Raw genomic sequence first — 12,808 nt, 5'->3', positions numbered from 1 at the left:
GTATTGACAGTGGGATTGTATCTTCCATCATCAATGTAATATCTTACAATGGGCTTGTATCTTACATCATCAATGTAATATCTTAAAACAAGTCACAGTATGCCATGAATTTTTTTAGCTCCTTGTCCAAGAGTTCACATTTGCCATCAAAGTATGTTATAAAAGAAAGTTCACAGAATTCTTTACTGATCTTAAAAGGACTGGTGTGATCTCTTTTGATGATTTTCATAAAGTATGTTAACTCTTAAGACATGTGTTCAGATATGCTCATTAGTTACCCTGTTTCTCCATTAAGAGTACAAGTGTTTTGGGGAACCTGGCTGGTTCAGTCAGTGGAGCATGCAACTCTTGATCTTGAGGTTGTGAGTTTGAGCCCCATTTTGGGTGTAGAGATTACTTAAAAATAAAGTCTTTAAAAAAAAAGTTCTAGAGTTTCACTGTGAGCTCCAAAGTGCTCTAAACAATAAAGCACATTAAAAATACCAAAGTATCATAGAATGTTTGATAGCTACAACATTGAGGCAAATGATATATTTACAGTACCTTCCTCCAATTCTCTGCAAATGTTCTAATAAGCAGTGATATAGATCTGTATTTTTACGGCTTAGATCAGCAAGTAACTCTCCAAAATATTTGGGGTCCAATTTTGCAGGGCAATCATCTTCAGTTATCACCTGATGAAAACATCAACCACAATTATAAACAACATTAAGTATTTCTAAATTGATAGATGTTTTGATGTCAAATGAAAAAAGTTACATAACCTATTAATACAAGTCACTCATTACAAAGTCATCACATGAATCAACTCACTAAATTTCCTTTGCGTCTAAGGTATACATTTTTCAATATGGGAGGAATTTAAAGGAAAAGCAACATTGCAATAGTATTTTCAATTTTATACCACTAATCTAAGTGACCTAATGAACGCAAAACTTGAATAATTTATATAAAAATTCTTGAATATATATGTTTGCATAAAACTAGTAAATCAAAATCTCTAAATTTCCCATTATCATTGCATGGCTTACTCTTCTATTCCCTATTGGAAAAGAACATATGAATTATTTGAATTATATTGACATAGAAGAATGACTTTCATTTGGACTTGCATCTTCTCAATGAAAGGCAGCTTAATTTATTAGCATACCTTGAAGATAGATTAAATTAACCTCGATTCAATGTTTTATGTATTTTTTCTTATATTCCCTCCACTTATTGTTTGCACTAAATATCTAGTCAACTGACATGGGAAAGAGTAGCTAAGGGCCAAATGTAGAAAATTCATAGATCTCAAAGACATTTGAAATCCTAAACACAAATTATGATGAATAGTGCCCAAAATAAAACCTATTCTGTTGGCCTCATATAATTTGTTATCAATCTTTTCAATAATGTTGACCGCCTTGCCACCCACCTCCAAAATAGCACTATGGGGAGGTTAATAACTTAGGTTGCATTCCATACTACCTTTGATATTGCATGTGGGACCAAAGGTGTCCTATAAATACATTTATTCCTGAGTATATATAGGACAAATGGACTCCAAATTTGACCACTGATACTTCCTTTTCAACCTGTCTTCTGAATACAGACCCTAAAAATATCATGCATGCTAAGGCAAATGGAAGATTTGCAAAGTAAGATTGCAAACTAAGCAAAATGGACTTTCATAGCCATGTCTGTGTTATGCTAAACCATTTGTAATATACAGATAAGTACAAAAAGCCATATTCAAAATACAGTATAGTATCATCACATCTCATTAAGATATATATTTTTCACACTTTTGAAAGTCTTAATGAATACACCACAATGTTATCTTGTCCATTTACCCTTTGAAGTTGCTCCCAGAGAAGTAATGATTGCCTCTGAAAGAGGGTAAAGTCTCCTATGTGAAGGCATGAATAGATAAACTGGCAAAGTCAATATCATCACATAATATGTATAAATGTCATAGAATTACTAAGTTGTGTATATTCAATATAAAAACTTCAAATGCTAACATGAATATAGTAACATTATCTATTTCCCAACATTTTCTCTGTTCTAACCATAGTAGATTTCACTGTCCTGGGCACACATCATGTTATTCCTGTCTCTAGTCTTTAGTCACATTTTTTGCTCTTGGAAAACTCTCTCTCCTTCTGGCTGTGTATCCAAATCTTACCCATACTTTGAACTCCATCTCAAGATTTAATATCACCATTAAAACTGAAAATATGCCAGCCAACAAGCTAATTCAATTTAGCTTTTTGTGCTCAATTATCTTGAATCATTTTCATATTATTTTACATATGTAAATCTTGTTCTCTCAGCATTCTCTCCCTACCCAAAAGAAATAAACTTAAGAATAATGAATAAGTCATACTTTTTGATATATCCCATATTATCTAGCACAATACTGGTTGAACACTGTATAGTTAGTTGCTTAGTAAGTCTTTGTTGAGTTGAAATAAGTCATGTATCTACCTGGTTAGAAGTGATCCCAAATGCTAGTTGATTCTGGAAAGATTTTTTTACACGTTTCTCTCTTAAAGAAGCTAACCAAGAATGGTTAGAATAAAAAAGAGCATAGATAGCACTTCCTCAAGGATATCGTGGTTATCCCTTACACTTTCTTCCTAAGTTTATGTAAGTCTGATTGTAGCAACTAAACTGAACTCCTTGCAGAGTTGGAGACTGGCATTTGAGTCTTACCTATATTTCTAGATCTTGGCAGTCGGGTCCTTAGTGGTAGGCCCCTCTCAGGAAATGAAGATCAAAATGAAGCAAGGCTTTATTCAGAATAATCAAAAGAATGCTTTTGATTTCATGTTTTTCTCATGCATTACTCCCTTATCAACCATCTATATATTTACCAAACTCGGAGTGGCTTAAAAACATGTTTTCCAAGGGGTACCTGGGTAGCTCAGTCAGCTAAGCGTCCGACTTCAGCCCAGGTCATGATCTCACAGTTCGTGGGTTTGAGCCCCGCGTTAGGCTCTGTGCTGACAGCTCGGAGACTGAAGCCTGCTTCAGATTGTGTCTCCCTCTCTCTCTGCCCCTCCCTAGCTCATGCTCGCTCTCTCTGTGTGTCAAAAATAAATAAGCTTTAAAAAAATAATAAAAAACATGATTTCCAATATGATTTTAACATTCAAGGATAACTGGATAAGGGAAAATCTAGCTGTTATGTTAGTGTCATTCTACTGACCTTCAAGTTGTTTCATTGCTGTAACTGGTCAGGTATATAACCTCTTCCTGCCTCACCACTCTATGTGTGTCCCTTCCAAACCTGTAACTTTCCCAAGTAAAAGATGACATTTCTTTAGCCAATAATATTCAAGTGCTGAGCTCCCATTAGAATCTCCAAGCAACTATTTCATGTTTAGTATTTTGCATATTTTTTCTTTTAGCTTCTTATAATCCCCTCATAATGCTGTGAAAATCATTTTATTTCCTTTTAGTGTGATTCATTTGACAGAGTAATTTCATGGTTCCAAACTGTCTTAAAATATTTCTTTCTTTCTTATTTTTGCACAAATATTTTGTCATTGCACTTCACACTAGCACACCTTTTAAGTACATAATTCTTTCCCCACATGAATATTTAGTGCCATTACTAAAACTTTTGATCATGTGATTTCTATGTGGTGGATTTAGGCACCCAAATAAAGAATAACAGAGTCCAGTCGGTTAAATATCTGGATCTTGGTTTTAGCTCAGGTCATGATCTTGTGGTTAGTGGGACCAAGCTCCACATCAGACTCCACACTGACAGCACGAAGCATGCTTGGAATTCTCTCTCACTCTCTGCCCCTCCCCCATGTTTTCACTCTCTCTATTTCTCTCTCAAAATAAATGAATAAATTTAAAAAAATCACAGAGTCTAGGATAAGGAATGATTTACATCAACATTGTATCTGTGTCCATAGTTATAAAGAGGTGCTAAAAGTTACAAAAGGAAAGTGATTTTATTTTGGGAAATGATAATAATAACTAGTATTTATTTAGTCCTTACTATGTGCCAGACAATGTTATGAACTCTACATAAATATTAAATAAGGTAATGCTTTCTCGTACCCACTAGAAAAATTGTCTCCCCAGATGACCTTTTGTATTTGTCTTCTCAGCTACTTTTGAATTCCACTGTCTCTACTTGCGCTATTTTGGAGTTTAGTTGGGCTACAACTTGAAACAGTAAGAGTTTAGGGCACCTTGGTGGCTCAATCGGTTAAGCGTCCGACTTTGGCTCAGGTCATGATCTTATGGTTCGAGCCCTGCATCAGGCTGTGTACTGGACAGCTCAGAGCCTGGAGCCTGCTTCCAATTCTGTGTCTCCCTATCTGCCCCTCTCCCAGGTGCACTCTGTCTCCCTCTCTCTCAAATATAAATAAACATTAATAAATTAAAAAAATAAACAGTAAGAGTTTGATTTTATTAGTGGAAAACTATGCAAAATACGCCTGAATTTTAGGTAATAAATTTTAATCAGCCAGTGAAAGGGTAAGAGCATTAGAATTGAAGAATGGGTTCTTCTGGCCAAAGAGATGTCAAGATGGAAAATCAAGAAGCAAAACATCACTCCTTTGTGTGTATATTTCTTCTCAGTTTTGTATCGTCTACAATTTATAACATTTGAGTAATACTCAGTAAAAAACAAAGCCAGTTGGGTTCAAAAATTTGGAGGGAGAGGACAGACAGAAGTCAGATTCTCATACACTGTTAAGTCTTTTACAGGACTGTGCTTAACAATAAGATGAAATTTCCTAACCATAAACTGTGATGTGCCAGTTACAAATATTTTCTATTACTAAATCACAGGTTGTTGGAGCTCTTTAACTTTATTGGAACTGTTTTTAGGTATGTTGTGACATATATTTTAGACTTGGCTCAAATCTATGTTCTTGTTGCTTTGAAAAAGCCAAAATAAGGAGCCTCCCAAAAAAACCATGAATGTTTGGGTCAGAATAATGGTAGTTCTAATGGATGGAGGTTTTCTCTCTGTGACCAATATTGAATTGATAGGATTGATTGGGATATAGGTGTATCCATATCTACTTTTCTGCCTGATGAATGAGAGGTATCTTAAATGTCAATCTTGGATAACAGCTTTAATTTTTCACATATAAACTGGGAAGGAATGCAAACTATGCTGAAAAAATAGTTGTTCCCAGTGACATTTCTCCAAAAATTTACAAAAATCATTAAAGATTGTTTAGCATGCATCAATCAAGTACCTTCAATCAGATCATTATTTAACTATAATAATGGCCAAGCAGTCCAACTCCTCGTTTCTGATTGCAGTTAAAAATTCTTTGTTTAGAATTGCTGCCATAAACCCAAGACAAGGCAACAATGGTTAGTAGTGAAACCAGAGGCAAATCTGTGGTCATTTTTCAGAAAAATCTATAGAAAGAAATTACCTTCTAAAGGAAAACCATGGGCCTCAACTTACTCCTGCCTTAGAAGTTTTTGTCCTGGTTCCAGTCTGGGGTTTTGTTTCCTATGTGTAGTCTATGAGATTCCAGGAGTGGAATTTTCTTGCTAGCATCTACATTAGATATATTTTGATATTTAAAGATCATACTTTTGACCATATTTGCAAAGTTCATTGGTAGTTATTATAAAGCCGCTGAAGATAGTAGACATGCAATAGTTATGGATTTCAGCTGAGCCATCTATATTTTCTTGTCTGGTGTCCCTCAAGCTTAATGGCACACATTTGTGAGAATGCTGCTTAGGACTAAGGATAGTTTGTGATCAAGGGATAAATCACAATCCAGCAGTACAGGGTGTTGGCTTAATTAAGTTTATTTCCACTGAGTAACTGGCCTAAGTGTATACATTTTTGGCCTATTTAGAAGGGTTGCTTAGCAGATTATAAAGTGCTTAAAACGCCATGTTATATAAAAGTGATTATACATAAAGGCCTAACCCTCTAAAAGGTCATGAACATATTAAATAGCAAGTTCTGTTGTGGTTAGACTTTATTGAGTAGTAACTTTGCTACATGATAATGGAAAATATCACTGAATAAAAGGTTTCAACATATAGATTATTATCTTGCAAAGCTCATAATGATATAGTGACATTTATAGATAAATAATGTTACTGCTTCATTAATTTTGCTTTGATTTGGAACATTTAATAGCTGTCAGACTGATTGAAGCCCTAGTTAATCCTGGGGAAATTAACCCTTATGGAATTTCATGCTTTTTAGGTAAAACATCATTTAGCTAATAAGGTAAAAAATATAATTGGTCTCTTCTTATCTTGTACCACAAGAAGAAATCATAGCAGAATACAAAGTGTCAGAATTTTAGGTTTTGAAAACCCTCACTTCTATTTTAATCTCCATAGGTACTTTAATAAAGAAAAGTTGCATTATACAGTACCTGGTACATAGAACATTTTCAATAAATGTTGACACTGAATTGAAATGTATTATACAAAAATCGCAATTCTAAACTGAAGACTTTACTCATAACAACAGTTCTGTACTTGAAATAAAGGCCTAATTTAATTTTCTACGTAACTAAACCTAGGCAGCAAAATGTTACAATGAGAAAGAATGGAAATTGGAGCCAAAAATGGAGATCCCACTTCCTAGTTGAAGGTTAAGTATATTGCTTACCTCTATGAACTTCAACTATAAAATGTAAATAATTTATTACCTATTTGATAAAGTTACTGGAGATATCACATTTTTTTGGTAAATTGTTAAGCTATCATATAAATTAGTGGTTTTATTTAACCTAAGGCAAATGGACAATTGGCTATTCAAATAGTGATAGAAGGAATGGAAGACAATTGTAAATTTTCTATAAAAATCTCAACTGCCTGAGAGTAGAAACACAGTCTTTATATCTTTATTTAATTCCACCATCTAGCGTAGTACCTGAGTATTGCAGATGCTAATTAAACATTTGTTGCAAGGTAAGTAGTGAGAAAGTTGTAATAAAAGTTGTAATTGGGGCTAAATGTTAAATATAATAGATGGAAAAGCACTATATGGAAGAGGTGCTTTAACACCTTGAGTGAAACCTAATCAAAGTTGTCCTCATTCCTCATTGGGTGTGTGTGTGTGTGAATTTTGACATTATGTTATAAAATAAGATGATTTTTCCACTCCCAACCAAGTGAAAAAAGGTAGGTTGTTTGGATTGTCATGTTAGAATGAATACAGGTGATTGAATTTGTAACATTTTGTGAAAGCTTAGATTATTCTTTCTGACTAGAAAAAAATGTATAATATTTTCCTACAATACAAGTGACTATCAAGAATTCATAAAACTTTTTCTCATAATGGACACTTTTCACTAATCATGTTTCCCCTTTTCTTCCCCTATGGTTTCAAGAAAGCTCAAAGTATTTAACCCAGTTTTACTAGTGACATGGAACTCTGTGGCCTGTTTTTCTGTGTACTCTCTTTTCCTTCTGGTGTTATTACTCCATTATATTTACACTGCCCCTGACATCTATTTGTAGTCTATTACCTCTTATTCTCTTGAGCTACTCAAAATCCTTTTTTTTAAGTTTATTTATTTTGAGAGAGAGAGAGAGAGAGAGCATGAGCCGGGGAGAGAAAGAGAGAAAAGGAGGGAAAGAATCCCTGGCAGGCTCCCATGGAGCCCGACATGGGGGTCGATCTCACAAACCATGAAATCATGACCTGAACTGAAATCAAGAATAGGACATTCAACACAAGGAGTCACCCAGGTGCCCCCAAATTCTTTTATTCCTTTTTGTAATGAAGTGGGATATATACAAACGAAATTAAATTAATTTTTTAAAGTTTTATTTATTTAAGTGATCTCTACACCCAACATGGGGCTTGAACCCACAACCCTGAGATCAAGGTTCGGATGCTCTACCGTCTGAGCCAGACAGGTGCCCCTCAAAGAAATTGATTTCAAATGACCATGTATTTTTTAATGCATAACTTCTTGGTAACACCTTTGTCACCACATTTTTCTCTTTTCCACTTCTCTGTCATTTCTATATTCCACCATTCTTTAGTATATAATTTATTCAAGGAATAGAACCACATTTTTATGTAAGGTAAGGCATTGAAGGAACTTACTATGCATATGCAGTAGCTCTTTTAATGCAATTTATCTTATATTCTAACTTTTTTTCTTAAACCAAAGTCTAAAATCTATACCCACAAGCTACATTCAGGATTTAAAAGATCTCAGTGGCATGATTCTTTTCACTCATTCAGCACACATTTAGTGAGAACTTACTAAACACTGTCCTAAGGTACACTTCTAAGTGCTACTGGAAAATATACATACATAAGATACTATCTTCTCTCTCAAGGGCTTTATGGTCTTTTAGAAGAGCTAAGACATGTACCTAAATAAGTTTAATGTAAGGAATGTGTTGACCAATTAGTAAGGGCTATAAAGAGAGTCACAGATCAAATACTAAGGGAGTTATAAGAAGGACACCTAACCTTCAGCTCTATGGGGGGGGGAGTATAAATAGGAAGAATCTTCAGACTATGACAACTGATTAGGTTTGGAGTGGCAAAGGAAAGGGAAAGTAAAAAATAATGCTGAATTCTAACCTTTGTTATTAGGGCACTGAAGATATTAGTATAAATAGGGGACATAGAATGAAAAGCTATTATGTGGTCAGTTGAAGGTGACTGTGGGACAGCCAAGTAGAGATGCAACTAGTCCATTAAAAATGATGAACTAGAGCAGAGGAGAAAAGTTTTGGGAGTTGTCTATGTAAAGATAATCATGTGCAGTTGTCCATGTAAACATTGCAGAAGTCAAGATTTTATATCATATAGTCAAGCGAGAGAGGGTAAAGAAAAGAGAAGGAAGCCAAGGACACGTTCTTGGAGAAGATCACCTGATGAAAGAACAAAGTGTGGTCCCCCGGACCAGGAGTTTTAGGGTAATCAGGGAACTTAGAAATGCAAATTATCCAGTTCCAGCAATCTCTATTTAAGCACACCCTCCAACTGATTGTGGTACACAATAAAATGTGAGTTCCAGTAGCCATTCTCAGTAGAGGGTAAAAACTACATGCAGAGAGGGAGAGAACAGCAATGGAACACAGAGCATGAAGAGGGTGGGAAAGATAAGGATTAGATTTTGAAGACTCTGGCAGAAAGTTAATTAGAATTAATTGAAATGAATTTCTAGCAACAGAGGGGGTCCAGCAAGATAGAGACAATCTGTTCTAGACTAAATTGGCCTAGTTTGTGGACTTTCTCTAGATCACAAAAGTCAAAATCTAGGGGCAGAGAAAATGGATGGTAGTCTACCCAAAAGTAAGGGATCAGTAAAATGAGGACAGTAATCAGAGAAGGCAACATAAATTTTAAGGGTTTCTAGCAAAAGCATTGTTGGATGAAAATGGAGTCCAGTCTGGCTTGGAACTGAGGACTGGAGACCTTGATGAGGGTGAAGTTTAGCAGGAATGAGAGTGTAGAAGATGTAGTAAAAAAGTGATGATAAGAAAAACAGACATTAAATAGTTTCATGTGATGAGGTTCAAAGAGTGGCCAAAATCTGTGAGGGCTGAAGATGTACTGGAAATGAAGAAATTGAGGGTGATAAAGAAACATGAGGACAGAATGTGGGAAATATCACTGATATGAGCGATGAAGTTTTCATTAATGATTCCAGGGCAGGGGTTAGCAGGAAGTGGACAGAAGATTGTAAGTGTACCAATGAAGCTGTCAAAATATGGGGAGAGTAATGAGGCCAGTAGATAGTGACAATTCAAGCCAAGAGGTATGCTGTATATATAGTTTGCAGGGTTTTAGAGAAAGGAGGTGGCTGATCAAAAATCCCAGAACACAAGAGTGTATAAAATTGTATTGAGAAAAGAATTAGCAATAGATATATAAAAAACAAAACAAAGAAAAAAATAGGGAATTATTAACAACAAAAAATAGTTGTGTTGATAAAGAAGCAAAATAGTACACAAATTGGTTCTGCAGTAAATAATATTTTCATAGCATTAAGAAACACTGAATACTGTTTTAGCCAGAAAATGGGGATTTAACTATATTAGGATGATGGAAGGGATGGAAACAGATGGATAGGGGATTAATAGAACTAAATCCTTATGTATCAGAATTATCAACAGATAATATACAACATTGCTACATCACGCAATAGCATAGGAATTTGCATATTATTTAGCTGTACGGAGGTAAATATGAAAAGAAAAAGCTAAAATTTGAAGATGGTTGCTTCTGGAACAAGTTTTGGACAGGGAATTGCTATAATATGCCTTTTAGTACTATTTGAACTTCTAAGCTGTATACATGTTTGATTAAAAAATAAAAACTATTTTTTGAAAGAGCAAATAAGTAACAATTCTTGTTCACCACAAAACAAAGAGTACAAAAGGGAACCAGTGCAGGAGGTAGCAGGAGACAGATAAGGGTGGAGTTTGGAAAAGATGGGTCCAGAATAAATATGTATTGAATTTTTGGAAGGGATAAGCAGGGGGTAGAGGTTTGTGCAAAAGAAAATTCATTTTCAATTCACTTATTTGATGAAGAAAACAAAACATACAAAGAGGGACTTAAGCTACATTTTAGTGAGAGACAAAACAGGAAAAACTGCTGAGTTTATTGAGCTAACGAGCCTAGAGATTCCATCATTAGTGAATGACATGTCAAATAAACATTGTAGCAAGCTTCTTGTATAATTGCCAGAAAAAGCACCTGACATTAAGATTTGTACTGTCTTGATGCTGACAAAAATTGAATTTTCAAGTAATGGGAGAAAGGCATCACAATTTGGAGTATTTTCATTGACAATAGCAATATCCAAGTGAGGGAATGGAAGGAAAAATAAAATAAGATAAAAAACACTGAGGGAGGCAAACCATAAGAGACTCTTAAATATAGAGGACAAGCTGAGGGTTGCTAGAGGGGAGGTGGGTAGGGGGATGGGCTCAATGGGTGATGGGCATTAAGAGGGCACTTGTTGGGATGCGCACTGGGTATTATATGTAAGAGATGAATCACTGGGTTCTACTCCTGACACCAATACTACACTGTATGTTAACTAACTTGAATTTAAATTAAAAAAAAAAAAGTAATCACCATAAAAAAAATCATCATTACATAAGCACTGGGTGTTATATGTAAGTGATGAATTGCTAAATTCTACTCCTAAGACTAATATTACACTATATGTTAACTAGCTGGAATTTAAATAAAAACTTGAAACAAACGAACAAAATCATCTTAAAAATGTAAAAAAATGAAAATGAAAATATTACAGTGGGAACCAATTTCTTCTATTGATGTTTTGACAGATTTGGAGCCTGGCATTGGGGAACAAAGAAGATACAGAATCAAACATTTATTTCAGCATCTGCTATGTACTTGACTCTAAGCTGAGTACATTATATATTTTATTGTATCTAATACAATAAATGGGGAAATTGAGTTCTAGTTAAGTCAATTATCTCAGTCTAGTTAGGTCAGTTACCTAAGATCATGCAGCCCAGCAGAGGCAGCTTTTATAAACTAAAATAATTGAATTGAAAGTCTTTGTTCTTTTCACATTCTTATGCTACCTCCAAGTTACAATTTAATTCTAAACACAAACTAAAAATGCGCCAACCTTTAGTTTTAAGAAAGTCCAACCTATATCTGCTTTATAACTCATTAAAGAGACTCTTCCACACATATGGACGAGACATTTAAAAATCAAGGAGCCTAGATGGGAGAACTCATTTTCTTCTCTCCTTTGTTTATGGGATCTGTACAACCAGATTATCCCATCTTCACTCTGACCAGGGGTGGATCCAATCCTATGAAATCCATACAAGTGAAATTACTAGCTCTATGCTTCCCAGGGCACTATCTTGTTTTCAGCGGCACTGCAACTTTTTCCTCAAAAAATATTGAAAAGTCAGAAAAATTTAATCTATACAAAAAACCTTCGGTCTTTAACAAAATTACATCAGAATCTCAAACCAAATGTATACATAATAAAACAGAAACTAATATATAAGCAATCTAACCCTTCCCATTTTCTAAATAGACAGTATCTAGTCTAGTCAAATGTACTATTAGTCGTACTAAGCTAGTAAAAGGATATCATAGTATCACCACTGACACTAGACAAGATTTTTAATCCTGTGGTATTCTTCCCCATCTCTGATACTTATCCCTCACTTTATTCCTACTGTTATTATTATAGTTTAAGTTTTACACTTGAAATAGCTTCTAATAATCTCTGCAAATCTTTTTCCTTGGCATTTTTCATGTTGTAGACTTTATAGTTTATAAAGCACTTTCAACATATGTTTTTATTTAGACTTTATATCATCAACCCTATGAGGTCAACATTACTACCTGAACTTTTGTGGATGAGGATGTTTCTGAGAGATTTAGTATTTATTAAAAACACACAGTTTGAAAAGTACAAAGCCTGGGGCTGGAACCCAGGTCTTCCTTCTCTGAAGCTAGTCCACTTTCTGTTATGTCACCAATACCTCTCTACTGGCAGGCTCTTAATCCAGTGCTCTATTCACATTTCCACTATTGATAAAGAACTCTCTTCTCTGTATGAATTCTGACTCCACCACATACTAGCTGTGCAAAACTTTGCAAGTAACTTAACCTCTCTGAACCTCAGTTTCCTTACCAAATAAGGGTAACAGTAAGGGCAATAAGGGCAACAATAACACCTTCCTCAACTGATCATTGTGAGAAGAAAATTAATCAATATGCCAATCTATCTTGTATAAAATTTGCTAGGATTAACCTCATAAGGCATATGTATCAATATTTTCCTACTTAATACCCTTCACTTACTCTCCATTGCCTACC

General features: G+C 34.7%; 1 protein-coding gene across 2 annotated transcripts in view; it reads right to left on the bottom strand.

Moving 5' to 3' along the window:
• Positions 1-12,808, bottom strand: part of POF1B (POF1B actin binding protein) — a 115,622-nt gene that overhangs the window by 58,330 nt on the left and 44,484 nt on the right. For both annotated transcript variants that reach the window (XM_019439678.2, XM_053891445.1), the window contains exon 6: positions 544-674. In XM_019439678.2, the coding sequence (XP_019295223.2) occupies positions 544-674 (131 nt within the window). The remainder of the gene's footprint in view (positions 1-543; positions 675-12,808) is intronic.

The sequence above is a fragment of the Panthera pardus genome, unplaced genomic scaffold (assembly GCF_024362965.1).
Source record: "Panthera pardus isolate Hobbes unplaced genomic scaffold, ASM2436296v1 HiC_scaffold_27, whole genome shotgun sequence".
NCBI classification, from domain to species: Eukaryota; Metazoa; Chordata; class Mammalia; order Carnivora; family Felidae; genus Panthera; species Panthera pardus.
This window is presented reverse-complemented; position numbering and strand designations above follow the sequence as displayed.